General features: G+C 45.2%; 1 protein-coding gene across 2 annotated transcripts; it reads right to left on the bottom strand.

The window, feature by feature from the left end:
* Positions 1–1,090: 1,090 nt before the first annotated feature.
* Positions 1,091–20,281, bottom strand: BNIP1 (BCL2 interacting protein 1; the record flags this gene model as incomplete). Of its 2 annotated transcripts, XM_079701845.1 has the most annotated exons (6): positions 1,091–1,727; positions 8,805–8,923; positions 9,730–9,831; positions 13,024–13,115; positions 17,383–17,475; positions 20,198–20,281. In XM_079701845.1, 6 exons carry the CDS (start codon positions 20,279–20,281, stop codon positions 1,531–1,533), a joined length of 687 nt encoding a protein of 228 aa, XP_079557971.1. In that variant the 3' UTR covers positions 1,091–1,530. The 2 variants fall into 2 exon arrangements, with proteins under 2 accessions (XP_079557971.1, XP_079557972.1); XM_079701846.1 differs by lacking the exon at positions 9,730–9,831.
* Positions 20,282–21,261: the final 980 nt, after the last annotated feature.

Genomic DNA, 21,261 nt, shown 5'->3' with positions numbered 1-21,261 from the left:
GATTCTCAAATGGACTCTACAAGCATCTATATGGACTCTCACCCCCACTTTACAGGGGGGGAAGTTGAGGCTTAGTGACATAAGGTGACTTGCCCAGGGTCATGTGGTTCCTTAGTGGTAGAGCCAAGACTCAAAACCAAGTCTTTGAAGCAAGGTTCAAATCCACATGTTCTCTCCACTTTCCCTTCTGCCCCCACATTACCCTCCCAGGGCTTCTGGGGCTATAAATAGTGGGGGAGGCTGGGATTTTGTGTGTGAGGTCAGCCAGGCCTTTAGCACAAGGAGACACTAACATCTCCCAGCCTGGCCTAGCCTGGGCCCTGCTATCCCCCAGGCCTCAACAGAACTCAGGCCCAGACAGGCCCCAGCTTATCACCAGCTTCACTCTTGGTTATATTTAGCTCTGGACCTCAAAGAGAAAGGTGTGGGCCAGCCCCTGAGACAGTGCACACCCCCAGGCCAGGCCAGGGCCACTGTGCGTAGAAAGAGGGTGTCTGCCTCATCCTCTTCAGACACTGGTGTGAGCCTCCTCTAGGGGGTGCCTGGTGCACCCTCCTTCCTGAGAGTCTGCGGGACCTTGTTCGTCTTGCTCCTTGAGGGAGGGACCATGGCAGTGTCTGTAACACCCTGCATGTGGCTGTTGATTAATCACTCTTTGTTGAGTGAACGAATCAGTGATCCAAATTCATGTTCTAGAAATCTGGACATCAAGACAGGCACACGAATTCCCAGAGGGATACCTTAGAAAACCGAATGCATTTCATGCTGTTAAATAGTCAACTTGGGACCTCCCTGGTGGTGCAGTGGTTAAGAATCTGCCTGCCAACGTAGGGGACAGGGGTTCGAGCCCTGGTCCGGGAAGATTCCACACGCCGTGGAGCAACTAAGCTCGTGCGCCACAACTACTGAGCCTGCGCTCTAGAGCCTGCAAGCCACAACTACTGAAGCCGCATGCCTAGACCCCGTGCTCCACAACAAGGGAAGCCACCGCAATGAAGAGTAGCCCCCGCTCGCCACAACTAGAGAAAGCCCGCATGCAGCAACGAAGACCCAACACAGCCAAAAATAAATAAATCCATAAATTTTTTTAAATAAAAAAAAGTTTAGTCAACTTTATTCAAGGGATGGACATGAGTTTCCATCCTCCTCTTTCTCCCCCTTTTCTCTTCCCTCCTCCAGGTCTGGCATTAAGGCTGCAGTGGGGGGAGGACCCAAGAGGGACATCAAATCCTGGAGGCCGGCCGAGCGCCGCAAGTGGCAGCCACCCACAGCGTGGGGCAGCTCTTGGAGTCCCTGCGTCTCTGCAGGTGTCTCGATGACAGGCCTCCCTCCCTTTGCTCTGTTCGCCCCTTACAAGCCAGCCACCTGCAGAAGCTCTGGGAGGCGGGGCTGTGTCTCCACCGGACCTGCTGAGTGACTGGAGCAGACTGGGGGGGCGTGGATCATTCTGGCGGCTGGGGCCAGAGCTCAGGAGCGTGGCTGGATCCTGACACTGGAACTCAAAGGGCAAAAGCTGGCAGCTCTCAGATCTTACAAAAACGGAAAGAGCCGCTTTTTCACAATATAGAGAACCGTAGCAAGAAAGAGGGCGAGCGCAAGGAAAATGAGAAGCTTGTCAGTCAGCTCTCGGCGATTGTATTTGGTGATGAGCTTCCGTCCCAGCTGGATGGTCCCCGACATGGACTTGAATTCTTCATTTGCGTCCAGGATAGTCCGTGAAGAATTAACTGAAACAAAAGAGGGAGGGAGCCTGACTAAGAAACTGTACAACACCGAATCCAGAGACTGCTCTGCCAGCTGGGTTCCCAGTAATTAACACTGTGCTCGGAAGCAAGTTCCTCTGAGCCGGGGCAAAGGATGTGAACAGAGGCAACGCAGAGGAGCACAGAACAAGGACAGGGCAAGGAGAGGCACTTCCCTGGGTCCCATCCAGCTCAGGGAAGGATGAGGTTTGTTTACATACAGTCACAGGGCCATAACTAGGAGTCCTCCCAACATGGACATCACCAGGGAAAAGGGCAGAGGACGGTTCCTTTCCTCACCACCAATCTCCGCTTTCTGGAGGAGGCAGGCGCTGCTGAGAAGAACCCCCGGCCGCAAAACTAACGCGGGTGACCGTGGACAGGCACTGTGAGGTCTCTGTGGGGGCAGGGCTGGGGGCAGGACTTGCCGCCGGTGAGGTGCACCCGCCGGGACGCCTGGTGGTCAGATCTGCTCTTTGTGGGATCGTGAAGGGGCAGGGATGTCCTGGGCCCTGCCACATGCCCTCACACACGCCAGTCCTGCAGTCCTGGGACACTGGCTGTAGCTTTAAACATGTGACACCTGTGCTCCAGCCCCTGTGTGAAACCTACAAGGAGGCACGTGTCCCTTAAGGCTCGTTGTGCCCACATGTCAAACTAACTGGAGTGTGGGTTTCTGGACCTGACACTCGAGGAAGGTTTCCCTGGCAAGATTCCTCTACAAAGCATAACAGGGCATCGTCAGAACATCCACAGAATGAAACGTGTTGTCAGGTGAGAGGGTGAGGCATGAAGGACAACATGTGAAATGCTTCCATTTCTGTAAGAAACAAGGCGACAGGTAGCATTTAATCTGCTTGTGCTCTGCGTGCTGGAGGGTCTCAGAAGGCTGTGAAAGAAATTGGTAACAGTGCGCCCCTCTGGCAGCAGACCTGGAGGTCAGGGGCAGGGGGAGGTCAGAAGGGAGAGCAGTCCTTCTGTTTCCCTCCTGTACTGTCCAGGGCTGTGCAGCCTGGAATCACGGCCACTAGACACATGTGACAGCTGAGTGTGTAAAATGTGTCCAATCCAAATTGCCATGTCTCTGTGGGTAAAATACCTACACGATTTCAGAGCTCTAGTGTGGAAAAAAAAAAGGAATGTCAAATATCTCAATAATTTTAACTATGAATTGCATATTGAAATGGTTAAATATACGATTACAATTAATTTCATGTTTGTTTTTACTTTTTTTAATGTATCTAATGAAAAATTTTAAGTGAATGTATATGGCTCCCATTATGTTTCCATGGGACAGTGCTGGCCTGGAGGTTTTTTCCTTAACCATGTAATTTATATTACCTTTTCACAAAATTACAAGTTAATTAACAAATAAAAGAAATTACCAGAGGAAACAGAGTAGCGTTTTGAAAAACACAGATTAGAGAAGAGCTAAAACCGATCCTTCTCAAACTCTTCCAAAAAATTGCAGAGGGAGAAACACTCCCAAATTCATTCTACGAAGCCACCATCACCCTGATACCAAAACCAGAAAAAGATATCACAAAAAAAGAAAATTATAGACCAATATCACTGATAAACATAGATTAAAAAACTGCTGAACAAAATACTAGCAAACAGAATCCAACAGCACATTAAAAGGATCATACACCATGATCAAGTGGGATTTATCCCAGGGATGCAAGGATTCTTCAATATATGCAAATCAATCAATGTGATACACCTCACTAACAAATTAAGGAATAAAAACCATATGATCATCTCAAGAGACACAGAAAAAGCTTTTGACAAAATTCAACACCCATTTATGATAAAAACTCTCCAGAAAATGGGCACAGAGGGAATCTACCTCAACATAATAAAGGCCATATATGACAAATTCACAGCAAGCATCATACTCAGTGGTGAAAAACTGAAAGCATTTCCTCTAAGATCAGGAACAAGACAAGGATGTCCACTCTCACCACTCTTATTCAACATAGTTTTGGAAGTCCTAGCCACAGCAATCAGAGAAGAAAAAGAAATAAAAGGAATCCAAATCAGAAAAGAAGAAGTAAAACTGTCACTGTTTGAGGATGACATGATACTATACATAGAAAATCCTAAAGATGCCCCCAGAAAACTACTAGAGCTAATCAATGACTTTGGTAAGGTTGCAGGATACAAAATTAATGCACAGAAGTCTCTGGCATTCCTATACACCAACAACGAAAAAACAGAAAGAGAAATTAAGGAAACACTCGCATTTACCATTGCAACAAAAAGAACAGAATACCTAGGAATAAACCTGCCTAAGGAGGCGAAAGACTTGTACTCAGAAAACTATAAAACACTGATGAAAGAAATCAAAGATGACATAAACAGATGGAGAAATATACCATGTTCTTGGATTGGAAGAATCAATATTGTGAAAATGACTATACTGACCAAAGCAATCTACAGATTCAATGCAATCCCTATCAAACTACCAATGACATTCTTCACAGAATTAGAACAAAAAATTTTACAATTTGTATGGAAACACAAAAGACCTCGAATAGCCAAAGCAATCTTGAGAAAGAAAAACAGAGTTGGAGGAATCAGGCTCCCTGACTTCAAACTATACCACAAAGCTACAGTAATCAAGACAGTATGGTACTGGTACAAAAACAGAAATATAGATCAATGGTACAGGATAGAATGCCCAGAGATAAACCCACACACATATGGTCACCTAATTTATGACAAAGGAGGCAAGAACGTACAATGGAGAAAAGACAGCCTCTTCAATTAAGTGGTGCTGGGGAAACTGGACAGCTACATGTAAAAGAATGAAATTAGAACACTACCTAACACCATACACAAAAATAAACTCCAAATGGATTAAAGACTTAAATGTAAGACCAGACACTATAAAGCTCTTAGAGAAAAACACAGGAAAAACACTCTTTGACATAAACCACAGCAAGATCTTTTTTGACCCACCTCTTAGAGTAAAAGAAATAAAAACAAAGACAAACAAATGGGACTTAATTAAACTTCAAAGCTTTTGCACAGCAAAGGAAACCATAAACAAGACAAAAAGACAACATTCAGAAAGGGAGAAAATATTTGCAAATGAAACAACAGACAAAGGATTTATCGCCAAAATATACAAACAGCTCATGGGCTCAATATCAAAAAAACAAACAATCCAGTTAAAAAATGGGCGGAAGACCTAAATAGAGATTTCATCAAGGAAAACATACAGATGGCCAAGAGGCACATGAAAAGATGCTCAACATCACTAATTATTAGAGAAATGCAGCACAAAACTACAATGGGGTATCACCTCACGTTGGTCAGAATGGCCATTATCAAAAAATCTAGAAACAATAAATGCTGGAAAGGGGGTTGTGAAAAGGGAACCCTCTTGCACTGTTGGTGGGAATGTAAATTGATACAACCACTATGGAGAACAGTATGGAGGTTCCTTAAAAAACTAAAAATAGAACTACCTTATGATGCAGCAATCCCACTACTGGGCATATACCCTGAGAAAACCATAATTCAAAAAGAGAATGTACCACAGTGTTCATCGCAGCACTATTTACAAGAGCCGGGACATGGAACCAACCTAAATGTCCATTGACAAATGACTGGATAAAGAAGATGTGGCACATGTATACAATGGAATATTACTCAGCCATAAAAAGAAACGAAATTGAGTTATTTGTAGTGAGGTGGATGGAGCTAGAGTCTGTCATACAGAATGAAGTCAGAAAGAGAAAAACAAATACCGTATGCTAATGCATATATATGGAATCAAAAAGAAAAAAACTGGTACTGATGAACCTAGTTGAAGGGCAGGAATAAAGAGGTAGACATAGAGAATGGACTTGAGGACACGGGGTTGGAGAGGGAAGCTGGGGTGAAGTGAGAGTAGCATCGACATACATACACTACCGAATGTAAAATAGTTGGCTGGTGGGAAGCAGCCGCATAGCACAGGGAGGTCAGCTCGGTGCTTTGTGATCACCTACAGGGGTGGGAAAAGGAGGATGGGAGAGAGGCTCAAGAGAGAGAGGATATGGGGACATGTGTATGCATATGGCTGATTTGCTTTGTTGTGCAACAGAAACTAACATAGTATTGTGAAGCAATTATACTCCAATAAAGATCTATTAAAAAAAAACACAGAGGGGCTTCCCTGGTGGCGCAGTGGTTGAGAGTCCGCCTGCCAATGCAGGGGACACAGGTTCGTGCCCCAGTCTGGGAAGATCCCACATGCTGTGGGGCAGCTGGGCCCGTGAGCCATGGCCGTTGAGCCTGTGCGTCCGGAGCCTGTGCTCCGCAATGGGAGAGGCCACAACAGTGAGAGGCCCACATACCGCAAAAAAAAAAAAAAAAAACACAGAGAAGGGGTAAAAACAAACAGTCATGTAACAAAAAATCCCTCTCAGCCCTCTTTCTCCACGCCTGCTGCCATTTGGAAAACCTAAGTAAGAATTTGTTAAGTAAAAACCTAATAGGCCTTTCTTTTTTAAACTTCCTTTACAGAGAATTTTAACCATCACAAAAGTAGATCGAATAATATCATGAAGTGCCATGTGTCATCACCCATACACATGAACCACCAACTCCCTGGCAGTCCTGTCCCCTCACGACCCCCATTCAATTCCCCCCACCTACAATTTTACAGCAAATACCAGACATCATATCCTTAATGGGCTTTTTAAAAATAACTGTGGTCCTAAAAGACTTTTTTTAAGAAGATGTTGGGGGTAGGGGTTTGTTAATTAATTAATTAATTTATGGCTGTGTTGGGTCTTGGTTTCTGTGCAAGGGCTTTCTCTAGTTGTGGCAAGCGGGAGCCACTCTTCATCGCCGTGAGCGGGCCTCTCACTATCGTGGCCTCTTGTTGCGCTGCACAGGCTCCAGACGTGCAGGCTCAGTAGTTGTGGCTCACGGGCCTAGTTGCTCCGCGGCATGTGGGATCCTCCCAGACCAGGGCTCGAACCCCTGTCCCCTGCATTAGGAGGCAGATTCCCAACCACTGCGCCACCAGGGAAGCCCCTAAAAGACTTGTGAATTTGTGAGTCATAAAGAAAGGATTAAGAACTGCATTCTTTGACTTCCCTGGTGGCGTAGTGGTTAGGAATCTTCCTGCCAATGCAGGGGACACGGGTTCGAGCCCTGGTCCAGGAAGATCCCACATGCCGTGCAGCAACTAAGCCCACGCGCCACAGCTACTGAGCCTGCGCTCTAGAGCCCGTGGGCCACAACTACTGAGCCCGAGAGCCACAACTACTGAAGCCCGTGCGCCTAGAGCCTGTGTTCCACAACAAAGAGAAGCCACCGTGACGAGAAGCCCACACACTGCAACGAAGAGTAGCCCCCGCTCGCTGCAACTAGAGAAAGCCTGGTGCATCAACGAAGACCCAACACAGCCAAAAATAAATAATTAAAAAAAAAAAAAAGAGGGCTTCCCTGGTGGCGCAGTGGTTGAGAGTCCGCCTGCCGGTTCAGGGGACGCGGGTTCGTGCCCCGGTCCGGGAGGATCCCACATGCCGCGGAGCGGCTGGGCCCGTGAGCCATGGCCACTGGGCCTGTGCATCTGGAGCCTGTGCTCCACATCGGGAGAGGCCACAACAGTGAGAGGCCCACGTACAGGAAAAAAAAAAAAAAAAAAGAACTGCATTCTTCTTTTTTCAATGGCTATCTCTCCTATAAAATGTACCCCAAGAACGACCCTCAACACCCCAGAAACCATCAGGGTCTGTGCAGCCTTCTCACCACTTAAATATATGGTCTGTTTCTGATATACATGCTGGGTGTGGGTGTCCTGTCGCTCGCACCAGAGGCAGAAAAGCCCTCGATTCCAAGGCCAGGCCGGCTCCTCCCTCTTACGTTCTCCAAGGCCTCTCCCCAGGCTCAGGCCATGACCCCGGTGCACACTCAGAGGAGGTGACCAGCTGGTTCCGAGCCTAAATGCCCAGAAAATTTTCAAACACGGGGAGTGACCTTGGGGACAAGCTGCTTGCTTTCCTTTTGCTTCTGCCTGTTTTGATAGTACACTGGAAAAAAAAAGAGTGGTTCAAAATTACAGATAATTTTTAGGGGTGGTAATGGTATTGTGGTTTTGTTTTGTTGTTTTTTGTTTCAAGAGTCTCTTATCTTTTAGAGAAACATACTGAAATATTTATATGGATGACGTCTGAGATTTGCTTCAAAGTAATCCAGATGGGAGCATAGTGAGGACAGAGTTGAAACAAGACTGGCCAGGAGTTGACAACTGCTGGAGCTGGGTGATGGGTTCCTGGGACTCATGTACCAGGCTCTCTACTTTTGTCTCTGTGTAAAATCTTCCAAAAGTCTTTCAAAGAGTAAACTCTCTTCCTGTTTTCCTACACGGAGGATCCTGGGCAGGGCAGATTCTCTTCTGTGTTATAAGGGAGACATCATGGAAAAGCTTTTGGGGAGACCCAGATGGTCTCCGGAAGCTTCTTCTGTGGCCTCTGACTGCATCTTTTAAAAGGAGCTCACAGGACTTCCCTGGCGGTCCGGTGATTAGGACTCCGTGCTTCCACTGCAGGGGGCACGGGTTCGATCCCTGGTCGGGGAATTAGGATCCCGCAAGTTGCATGGTGCAGACCAAAAATAAAGAAATAAAAGGAGCTCACAGTAAAAATAACATTGGGGAGTACAACTGTAAGCTGATGAAATCCTAGCAGACTAGCTGCCAGCCAATAACTGATCATCCCTCTGCCTGGCCAGGGGGGTCCCCAGAGCCCTAGATGAAAAATAGACTCCCAGGCCCCTCCTCCAGCCTTGCTGGCACCCACTCTCCAGGAGAGAGCCCCTGGGAGTGCTTCTGCACATTTTGATGGGGGTGTGTGGATCTTGTAGTACAACTATAAAAACCGAAAAGGGAAATGAGAGCAGCGTATCCCACTCTGGGTAAGACCAGCTGTCAAAGAAGTGAGAAGCCACACAGATCAGTAAGCTTGGGGGCGGATGGGGGCAGAGGTGGAGGAGCCCGGGGGCAAGGGCTCTGGAGCCCGTATCTCTGGGAGCAGCTTCCCATTGCAGGCCCGGCTTTACCCAGCGTCTGCATGGCTTCCTCGCTCTGCTGGACCTGCTGGGACATCATCCTGCTGATCCCCATGAGGCTCTCTGTGATGGCACTGGATGTCTGGGCCAGGCTCTCTTTGGCGGTTTTCCTAGAAGTCCAGAGTGGGAGGAGGAATGTCAACAAAAGCCCGGCTTCAGGAAAGCCCCAGATTCAAATGAGATCCCATTTTTTAATCTATCGAATTAGTACATATTTTTAAAAGATCATAGTCAGTGGTGACAAAGGCGTGCAGAGAGCATGCTCTTGAAGACTGCTGATAGGAACGTAAACTGGTGCTACCTTCTGAAAGCCATCTGGCGATATGTATTAGGAGCCTTAGAAATGTTCACGCCTTTGAACCAATAATCTCATCTGGGAATCTCTCCAAAGGAAACATCCAGAATGTGGACAAAGCCTTATGTACTGACGTGTGCCCTGGTGTGTTATTTATAATACTGACAAACTAGAAATATAAACACACACAAACAGGGGATTAGTTAATATAAGGGAATATTACGTACTATTAACATTTTGTTTAAAGAGCTTTTTAAAAAAACATGTAAGTCTTTGTGCAATGATACTAAGTGAGGAGAGTAGGAGACTAAATTTTATGTATGGTATGATATTGACTTTATAAAAAATATGGAAGAAAAAATAATGAGAGGAGGCAATATATCAAAACGTTTGTGAGTAGTACAATTATGACTTACTTTCAGTTTGTTATTCATATTTTTATTTTACTAATTTACTACAAATAAGAATATATTTCTTTCATACTTGAAAAAGATATTACTTATAAAATTAAATACTAATTTTATGCTGAAAACAAGAAGGGGTTCCCCACAGTGGGTTTTGCACCTTGCCGATTGCTCTTTATTCTGTCACCAGAGCCCAGAAAGACAAAAAGACAGGTACCTTTGCCTGAAGAGGTCTCCTCCCTGGAGAAGTTCTGCTTTCTCTAGGTTGTCAATAGCAATTTTGCAAGTGAGATTTGCCTTCCTCCATGAGGTCTGATTGCTGGAATTAGAAGGGTCATGTGTGAGTTTCTGTTGATGCCACCAGGCTGTCAGTTCAAGTCACAGCAGGTCTTCCTTCCAGCCAGGGAGTGATGGGAAGGCCACCCGAATTTGGCCCAGGGTCCATCCCCACCTCCCACCACTTCCTCCTCTTGGCTGTCCCCGCAGCTGCTCCAGCTCAGGCCCCAACACCTCTTGTCTGGATCCTGAAGGCCGTCTCTGAGTTGTTTTCCTACTGCCCATTAACTGTCCCTCTCCCCACAGGACAGCCACAGGGAGCAACCTGGCCATAGCATGCCTCTGTTTACAGCCCACAATGGCTCCAGATTTCAGGGTAACATCCAAACTTCCCAGCGGGGCACACGAGGCCCCGTTCAAAGTTATCTCTTACACATTACTGCCTTGCCTTGTGTGCGGCTTGGTTCTGTTCCTCAAGAACCATGCCTCACTCATCTTTGTATCACCAGTACCCAGAACAACAGTTATTGGCCCATTAGCTGCTCAATCAATATGTGTAATAGAAAGTAGAAAAATCATTATAAGACAGTCTTCTTCAGTATTTCTTCAAGATTTGTTGTTCTTTACATACCACAGACCAATCATGGACAACACAAACACACTGTATTAGAAGAGTCCAGTCTGACATGATTAATTTACATTTTTTACCTGATCTCCTTGTGAGAAACAACTCAAATTTGGTGAACAGTTCCCTGGAGTTCGAGTGGGGTCTTTTTTAAAAAAATATTTTATTGAAGTTGATATATAATGTTGGTATAGTTGATATATAATGTGTTAATTTCTGCTGAATAGCAAAGTGACTCAGTTATACATATATATATTTTTTTCATATTATTTTCCATTATGGTTTATCACAGGATATTGAATATAGTCCCCTGTGCTATACAGTAGGACCTTGTTGTTTATCCATCTTATACATACTAGTTTGCATCTACTAATCCCAAACTCCCAGTCCTTCCCTCCCCCACTCCCCCTTGGCAACCACAAGTCTGTTCTCTCTGTCTATCTGTTTCATAGATACGTCCATTTGTGTCATATTTTAGATTCCACTTATAAGTGATATCATATGGTATTTGTCCTTCTCTTTCTGACTTACTTTGCTTAGTACGATAATCTCTAGATTTGTTGCAAATGGCATTATTTCATTCATTTATATGGCTGAGTAATATTCCATTGTATATATGTACCACATCTTCTTTATCCATTCATCTATCGATGGACATTTAGGCTGTTTCCATGTCTTGGCTATTGTGAATAGTGCTGCTATTTACATCAACATAGGGGTGCATGTATCTTTTCGAATTATAGTTTTCTCTGGGTATATGCCCAGAAGTGGGATTGCTGGATCATATGGTTAAGTCTATTTTTAGTTTTCTGAGGAACCTCCATGCTGTTTTCCATAATGGCTGCACCAATTTACATTAGAGTGAGGCCTTTGTTTGATGGACTATAAAAAAGTTAACTGGGCTCCTCAGAGAATCAAACTCATGCACTAGAACTCTTACGCAGTTGGCTCAAATCAATTGTGCTAACCCCTGGAATATTTAAAGAGGCAAATGAGAGTACACGAACTGATAGGGTGGTTTTGAATAGCACCTCTATGTTGAAAGTGTTCAAATGAGCTCTCTGGTGCCTGACCAGCATCTGCTACGCCGTCTCACACCTGATACTTTAAAAGAATCAATTACATTTTCAACTGTTTACAAGGGAGTTCTGCTGGGCCCTGCAATGCAGAGATAAATGAACAAGAGTGCTTGCCCTCAGGGACTCACATTTACTGGGGAGAAAGACAAGCAAAAATATTTACTGTATAGTGTGACAAGCACGATAACCCAGGTAAGCACAAGTACTGTTTCAACACAAAATCGCCAAAGTATTAATTTACTGCTTTCTCTCCTCTACCCTGGAATTCTACATCCTGAATGGCCACTCTCAACTTTAAACCCATGCTGAGGTGATTTTGCTGGTGTAACTTGCTAAATTTTACACAAGGGTCCTCTTTACTCAATGTTTATAATCTGAGTCCCCATGGTGGCCTAGGGAAAGGAAAGCCATCATGACACAAAGTCTCACTGGTCCCCACTCACACATCCCTCCCTCCGCACAGGAGCCTCTACCACACCCATGTCTTTGTCAGTCCCTATCCTCCTGACGGCTGGGAGTTATAAACAGAGCTGCTGTCAGCAAGGATGATGCTGGAGAATTACTCAAATCAGAAGCAAAGCCACAGACAAATACAGATGTGACAGAGTTAGTCCAATTAACAAGGATGAAGAGAAAACCTACAAGGATGGAGACATTGATAGGGACTTCAAAAGAAAAGGATCTGGCTACCAGGGGCTTGGAAAAGTTGATGGGGCCCTCAAATATTTTTGCAATAACAACCCCCTTTTTGATTGTGGTGCAAACATCAAATGTGAAGGGTCAGGTACAGTTTCATGCTATCAGACAATTTTGTTGGATAAGTCCCCCAATTTCAATACCAAGAAATAGCACATACCTTCAGTTATATAATCAAGGATTAGTATATAGCTGCAATGAAAACCTCAATTTTATTTACCATAAGCTTATTTACATTTTTTTGTTTCATTTTTTAAGATAAAGTCCCATTCAAAACTTTCTACATTTTGGTCCGTCTTAAGTAGGTTCACTTTCAATGGACTTTTTAAGATATCAATTCTCTTTAGATTAAAAAGGACCTTGTATTACTGGGACTTCCCTGGTGGTCCAGTGGTTAAGACTCCCTGCTCCCAATGCAGGGGACCTGGGCTCAATCCCCTGGTCAGGGAACTAGAGCTCACATGCCGCAACTAAAGATCCTGCATGCACCAACGAAGATTCCGCGTGCTGCAACTAAGACCCGGTGAAGCCAAATAAATAAATATTAAAAAAAAAAAAAAAAAAAAGGACCTTGTATTACAAAAGCAACCATTTTCTGGCTTTTTAAAAAATATAAAATACAGTATAATGTTAAATACGCTTTTGTAAACTATGCACAGTCTCACTTACCCAACAGCTCCTGCTTGCCCCCCAGCTTTGAGAATTACATCCGGTCTGTGTATAAATGGCACAGTTGAGTCATTAAGCTAGGTTTATTAGGCAAACCCTGGCACAAGCCTCACAGGGAGCAAGCAACCCAGCCAAGGCCACTAGCAGGAGGCCAGGCCCTACCTACCTGAGCATCTGCTTTTTGTGATTCTCAACTTCCTGGAGCAGAACTTGCTTCTCCGACTCTTTGTCTTGCTCTTTAGCCGACTGCTCAAGCTCCTGTGGGGGGAAAACAGCTCTAAATTAAAATGACTTTAAAAGCTAATACAAAACTGGAGAGCACTTCGATTTCTACCAGTTATGCAACAGCACTTGAAAACCCTCCTAGGGACTTCCCTGGTGGTCCAATGGTTAAAAATCTGCCTTCCAACGCAGGGGACGCGGGTTTGATCCCTGGTCGGGGAACTAAGATCCCACATGCCACAGGGCAACTAAGCCCGCATGCTCTAGAGCCCACGCGACACAACTAGAGAGCCCATGTGCTGCAACTACTGAGCCCATGCCCCACAACTAGAGAGAAGCCCCCATGCCTCAACTACTAAGCCCGCAAACTCTGGAGCCTGCGGACTGCAATGAAGGGCCCGCGTGCTGCAATGAGAGATCCCACATGCCACAACTAAGACCTGATGCAGCCAAATAAATAAATATGAGAAAAAAGAAAACCCTCCTAGAACGGAAGACTTAGGAATGCCAGTTCACATACAACAAACATCCTTTTACATAGATAGCTCAGTCTGCAGGAAAGTAAGGAGGATCCCCAGGACCACAAAACGAGAAGGGAACTAAGAGCCAGAGCAGTCTTCCTGTGAGGGATGTGAGGCTGCCCTGGAGCAGGAGATGCGCTTCTCTAATCTAGGGCATGCCTGAAAAGAAAAGGAAAACAATACAACTATGCAGGAGCCTACTGATTCCACTCTGAAATATGATGGAAATACCACTGCTGTTGCTACATGCTTACTCTCAATCTCTGTACATATTTCATTTTAGACTGGCGGCAAAGAGGGTTTTAAAGTCCATGTGGGGGGACTTCCCTGGTGGCGCAGTGGTTAAGACTCCACGCTCCCAATGCAGGGGGCCCAGGTTCAATCTCTGGCCAAGGAACTAGACCCTACACGCGTGCCGCAACTAAGAGTTCACATGCCACAACTAAGGAGCCGGCGAGCAGCAACTAAGGAACCCACCTGCCACAACTAAGGAGCCTGCCTGCTGCAATGAAGACCCAGTGCAACCAAATAAATAAATATTTTAAAAAAAATAAAATAAAATAAAGTCTATGTGGGGACAGAAAATGAAGCCTTGGCCATTTGAGGCCGGGAGTTGGAACGGAGAACACCATAAAGCCAGGACCACAAAGGGATACATCCTCAGTGAAAAGGTGAACTAGGAAAATGTCTGTCAACCAGCACAGAGAAAATGTGGAAGCTTGTCCTTTTTTGCTGTGGGGTCTGGCTAGAGGGATACAAAATATCTTCCCTGAGAATACATAACCATGGAGCTACCCTCACACTGATCTAGGATTCATATTCATACTCTCTGAGTGGTTTCAGAAACTCCACGAGGAGAAATGAACATAAAAGTGCTCCCAGACTTGTGATAGTCCCAGGAGACCTGGCAAAAGCAAATGCAAAAACCTTTGAAGAGACTTGCCTTCAACTCAGGCCACACAAAAGTCCCACCAGGAAGGGCTTCTGAAGAGGAGTACTCAGAGCCCAAAATAACCAAACACCAGGACCCAACCGTCCACCACAGTGAGGGACAACAGACCTAACAACCAGCTGTCTGAGACCCCCAAGAACTTCAGATGATGGAACTATCAGACAGACTATAACTGAAGATGTCAATATACCTTGAGTCTCATGTCATATATATATATATTTTTTGTGGTATGCGGGCCTGTCACTGCTGTGGCCTCTCCCCTTGCGGAGCACAGGCTCCGGACACACAGGCTCAGCGGCCATGGCTCACGGGCCCAGCCGCTCCGCGGCATGTGGGATCTTCCCGGACCGGGGCACGAACCCATGTCCCCTGCATCAGCAGGCGGACTCTCAACCACTGTGCCACCAGGGAAGCCCCATGTCATATTTTTTTAATTGAAGTATAGTTGATTTACAATATTGTGTTAGTTTCAGGTATATAGCAAAGTGATTCAGTTATATATATATATATATACATATATACATATATACATATATATATATATATATATATATATATATATATACATTCCAATTCTTTTCCATTATAGGTTATTATAAGATTTGAATATAGTTCCCTGTGCTATACAGTAAATCCTTGTTGTTTATCTATTTTCTATATAGTGGTGTGTATCTGTTAATCCCAAACTCCTAATTTATCCCTCCACCACCCTTTCCCCTTTGTTAACCATAAGTTTGTTTTCTATGTCTGTGAGTCTATTTCTGTTTTTGTAAATAAGTTCATTTGTATTATTCTTTAGATTCCACGTGTAAGTGATATCATATGATATTTGTCCTTCCCTGTCTGGTCATGTCATACTTTTGGCTTTCAAATTAAAACAAGTTCCAGTTTTAATCAAGCTACTGATGCAAAAACATAAACTATTAGCTCATTTATATACTAATTTATTTATTTATATGCTTGTTTATACACTAATAAATGTTTGGAGATGCAGATTAAAACTGGGATGGAGTCAATATTCATTGACCATGTGCAAAATTATTAGGGCCTTACTAGGTGCCAGGGGTGCACTGGTGCTTGAAGAGCTGATGATTGGGAGGGAGGGACATAACAAATGTGTAAATGTATTGAGGGTATCTTACTTAGTGAAGGACATAAACACCGGCTGAGCACACAGAAACTTAAACAGGAAGAACAAGGAAATACTTATACTTAAGGTGGAGAGTGTGGTTGGAGAGCTGAAGTCATATGAGTTGAAAAAAGGTCTTTTATGGAATAAATTTGCTTTAAAAAGCAAAAAAACAGTCCAAATAAATGCCCTTTGACAGAGAACAGGCCAAAAATAAATTATGGCTATAAAAAAAGAATGAGGGGCTTCCCTGGTGGCGCAGTGGTTGAGAGTCCGCCTGCCGATGCAGGGGACACGGGTTCGTGCCCCCGCTCTGGGAGGATCCCACGTGCCGCGGAGCGGCTGGGCCCGTGAGCCATGGCTGCTGAGAGGGCGCGTCCGGAGCCTGTGCTCCGCAGCGGGAGAGGCCACAACAGTGAGAGGCCCACATACCACAAAAAAAAAAAAAAAAAAAAAAAAAAAAAAAAAAAAAAAGAATGAGGAAGCTTCCCAATACTGACATGGAAAGATTTCCAATACATATTTAGTTTAAAAATGGTATTTTAGTCTGCTACCTTTTAGATGAGAAATGGGAAAGAAATAAGAAAACAGTTGTCTTTTTTAGTATCTGAGTAGAGAAACTATGGAAAGATACATAAGTAACATATGAGAGTGGTTACCTATTTGGAGAAGGGGAACAGAGAACAAATAAGGAGGCACACCTAAGATTTTCACTGTACTTTTTCCTGCCTGCCAATATTTACACATATATACGCATAAATAAAAAACACGTGAAAGTAACAGCCTTTCTAAATTAAAAAATTAAAATGATTAAATCAGCACTAGAGATGGAGGTGGAAAGAGATCAGCCAGGTTCAGTGACATTGCTGAAATCTTAAAGTGAACTCCTTCGACAAAAACTGCACATTGCCAAAATTGCCCTTGAAAATCCCTTAGGAAGCAACGCACAGGACACAGACATCCTGTTTCTCAGGGTCCAAACTGCCAGTTTTTCTATCATCTTTGGAACGGACTGTCTTCTTCTGGTAAACAAAAACAGGGTTATTGGCTGGCATTTGGGGCCATGTCATACAAAAAGCACAAGTCTTTAAATCCAAGAACCATATGCAGCGAGACCAGGTGCCCCAAGACCCAGATAGGAATGGCCAGACCCACGCCACCCATCTCACTCTCACTCAGGGCACAGCAAGGAAACACCTATGCTATTCAGACTGCTACTTTTCTCATTCTATTGTTTTGGGAGACAGCACATATACCCTAGTCGAATTCAGGATTGTTACATATGCATATGATGTGATTGGAGACTACAGAAACAGAGAGGAAGAGGCTGGGCAAAGTGACAGCACAAAAAAAAAAAAAACAGGGGACACTGGTAATGGATTGAGGTGGATGGGTTGGAGAGAGTGGTAGAGAAAAGAAAGTAATGCAAGTGACCTCAGAGTTTTCAAGTTGAAAAATTCCCAGGACAATGGTGTCCCTACTATCTACCTGTAACATAGCTGACAGTGCTGTGCATTCAGAAGTCCCTCATCTTTACCTGGATAGCAGGTTAGTACAGTTACCTCCACTGTCTAAACGTATACTACTCCCGTCTGAACATTTACTGAAGGAGCTGGACAGCTCTCGAGCAGAGGTTAGTCCCAGTTCCGAGCCCCGTTCATCGTTACCCAGTTTCAGCATCCCAGCTTTGCAGACACTCACCTGTATTCTGTGCCGCAACTGTTGAAACTTCTCTTTCACTTTAGTATTCAGTTCGGTAAGTGCACTTAATGGCCCTGAACAATCTCCAATATCCTAGGAGACATTGAAGAGATGAAGAGGTCTTTCTCAAGACAATGCAATGAAATGACACCAGCTGTACAGTGACAGAGTTGGCTTACAGCACAACTAAGTTTGGCCTACTGACTGTAATTCATCCTGATCTTTGCTGTTTACCTCTGCAACACAAGCAAAAACATTATAATTTACATTTTCTCATCCCTCTTTAGGTTAATTCTGAGCAAGCAACATAAAAGCATAGATAGAAACAAAATTGTCTTGACTTATTAGTTCCTGAAGCTTAACAAAACGTCACCCAGCCACTATGAAAGACTTAAAGCAGCTTATACAGCTGACAAGAATAAACATCCGAAAGAGATACTATAACTTTAGATCTTTCCAACTTGAAAATCAGGATGCTAAATTCCTGGCATCATATGACAAGATTAACTTCTCGATCTAATTTTACAAACCATCTATTATAAATCACACTGTTTATAGACATGTTTGAAGGTAGATGTAGAATTTGTTTCTGGACATTCAAAATTACCGGGGCCAGGCTTTTTGTTTTTGGTTTTTTGGTTTTTTTGCAAAAGGGCGGAGCTGGTTTTATTCAACAGTCTCATTACAAAAATAATCAAAATGTGTGCAGCAGCAGAATTAGGAAGGACCCTGCCTGACTTCTGCAAGAGTGGGCAGCCCCCTTTTCCCCACAGCCCTGCAGGGGCAGTCAGCTAGCGCAGAGAGCCTCAGGGTAAGGTAGTGGGCAGAGCTCTGCATGGGGGCCTGGCCTTGGCTAGTACTGTCCACTCTGAGCACTTCCATCCTCCCCGCCATTGTAAACACCATGCTCAGGTCAGGTCTCCCAATGCTGGGCATCAACCCTGCCCCGCTGCTAGGTCCTCAACAGGACAAACTATCCTGGTAACTTCCTTCCATCCAACCAGCCAGGAAGGTAGCAAATAAGGGGTGACGACTCGAGGAAGGATGGGCCACCCCAGCATGGTTGGGGGCACTGCTTTCCCCCAACGCTCCTAGGTGGGCTGTCCCTAAGCTGAAAGAGTTCCCAAAGAGGCCATGGCGGCTCCCCAAGGCTGAAGGGAGTTGAGGCTGTGGTGGGCCCAGAGGGGAGCACTGGATTTCATTCCTAAGACCCTAGAGGCCTGGGGAGGGGAGCCCTGGGAGGCTCAGGCGTGCTCCGTGGGGCCGGGGCCACCGGCGTGGGAGTGGGCAGGGGCTGCAGCCTGCAGGAGGCCAGCACTGGGCTCTGGGGACGCTGGCAGAGGGGCTGAGAGGCCGTCAGTGGAGTCTGTGTTGAGGTCCAGCCTCCAGTAAGCTTCACACAGAGGCAGACCATTAGCTTCGCAAAGACTTGAGCTAGACGAGTAATATTCCTTCTCCAGCTCGTAGAGGTCTATGGAGACCTCATCCCAGGGCCAGGTTTTAAAGCAGGCCCTAGAGCCAGATTATGTGGATTCAAATTCTGGTTGTAGCAGTTTATTAGCTGTGCAACCTTGAAAGTTAGAGTCCTCTGTGCCTCAGTTTCTTCATCACAACATACCCACTTCACAGACCAGGTACCTACGTAAAGGGCTTAGCAGAGGAGCTGGAACACAGTAAGAGTATGCTAAATCTAGCTATAATCAATAGTTCTCATCATGAGAATGCAAATGTTGGAAAGCGCAAAAGGGCGCTTAAGCAATTTAGATTATGTGAAAAGGCAATTTCATTTGTTCTGAATCTTAAATTTATTTTTCTAGAATTGGCCCAGATGTTTTGTAGTTTACACATGGGAAATGTGAAATTCAAGAAGTTTAAATGTTTGCATCAAGTTGCCTCACTTGTTCTCTGGATTACTCGTTAAATCACAGTCCTTGCAACATATAATAAGCTATCAATTTGGTTTATTTTGCATCTGATTTCCGTGGGTAGCCTTACTTTCCTTCACCTTTTACGACAGCTAGTTGCAAACTCTGAGTCTACATCGAATGTTTAGTAACATTTGTTGGAAATGGAAACGATCTGCCTAAAAGGAAGGCTTTAAACTTTTGGTTTCTTTTTGCTAAACTCAAGGAACCATTTCTACATTCCTAACTCTTGCCTATGTCAATTGGTTTACTGCAATACTACCTTCTACCCTTAAAATTGGCTTAAGACAAAGGACCTCAATTACCCCATCTGTTAAACGAAAGAGTAGACTCTTGTCTTTTCTACAGACTGACTTTCCCTGTCCGGGTCCCAGTTTTGCCAGTATCTGCTTTCTGATCCAAGGCAGACTAATTTCCTCATTTACAACAATCTCAACTACGGTCCAGGTGACGTTCGTTTCACGTAACGAACGGTGCCTCCCATGCCAGGTGGCCTTTGGTGCCACGGGGCATCGGACCCTGGGAGCTGGCCAGCAGGGGGCGAGGCTAATGGCTTCCAGGACGCTACCAAAGGATGGAGAGGACGGTGTCAGAAGGCGGGGCCAAGCAGGATGACAGGTAAGCTTTGAGGCTGTCGGGGGGGCGAGGCGACGGCCAGAGGTGTGTAGGGGAGGGGCCACATAGGGGAAGGCTGGTCGGGGCTGAGGTGGAGGGGGTGTCCCGGAAGAGGGCGAGCCAACGGCAGCCGGATGGAGTATCAAGGCCAATGGTCAAGGGGACGAAAGGGACGGGACCAAGGGGGAAAAGCTCGGGAGTGAGACCGCCGAGCTCACAGAAGGAGCTTGGGTTTAGGGCTTCTGGACCCCGGCGGGGGTCCCGGGCATTAGTACCTGGATAAGCGCCTTCACCTCCAGGTCGAATTTGACAATCTCTTGGTTACAGATCCTGACGTGGACGTCTTGGGGAACCGCCATGTTGGGAAAGCCGGCTACGGGCTGCCGCGGTGCCCAAGTTCCAACGCGTTTTCGCACCGGCTTCCTTCTTCCCCGTCGGGTCTTGCGGCAGCGCCCCCTAGAGACCGGCCTGCGGCGAGCGAGGGTGGTAGCGCCGAGTCGTGTGGACTTTCCCTGACTCGTGGGAAAAATCAGTCGGCCTCTTGGTGTGGACCTAGTAAGACGGAGAGAAAGAGAGGAGGGAATCATCAGCAACGCTTTAACAGGGGCCTCTCCCCATCTTCCGCCCATCAGTCATTCTAATGACTGCATATTTTTTGCATAGAGGGGGAAAAAAACTGGAGGAAAAGTATCAATTGGGATGTCTCTGGAAGGTGGAATTAAAACAGTTTTTTATATTTCTTTAAACTTTCTTGTATTTTTCATATTTTCTACAGTGAATATAAATTGTGGAGTGAAAGAAAAAAATGACAAATGTTGTTATCATTACTTTTTTAAATGTATGGAATTCAAGGCAGTTTGCTAGGGTACTTCCTGTCAGTCCAGCCCATGGTCCAAGGGATCTTTCTAAAACGCACAACTGATCAAGTCACATTCCAGCTTACACCCCTTCACTGGCTCCTGGTGGTTGCCTTTTGTGTACAATTGGATTTAATAAATTTACCTCGCTGGAGTAGTTTTGATGGAAATAATTAAGAACAGACCCTCAACAGATGGAGGCTCTTTCATTGTATTTTTCTTATTAACTAGTCCAAGTTTCTTAGCTGGACCTCAAGGGCATCAGGTACCCCACACAGCCCTGTCTCCTTCCTGGATTCTTCAAGCTCTTTTTGGATCTGTAGCCTTGGAGGGAACACCCTCCCTTAAGGTGTTCATCACCCCACTGCACCTAATAAACAGGCTGTATATTGCAGGCTTGGGCATCTGCCCTGGCTTGAATCCTGCTTGACAACCCACTTCACATCTCTGTGCTTCAGAGGCTAAATGCTGGTGACCACAGC

The sequence above is a fragment of the Hyperoodon ampullatus genome (genome assembly GCF_949752795.1).
Source record: "Hyperoodon ampullatus genome assembly, chromosome: 4".
NCBI lineage: Eukaryota > Metazoa > Chordata > Mammalia > Artiodactyla > Ziphiidae > Hyperoodon > Hyperoodon ampullatus.
This window is presented reverse-complemented; position numbering and strand designations above follow the sequence as displayed.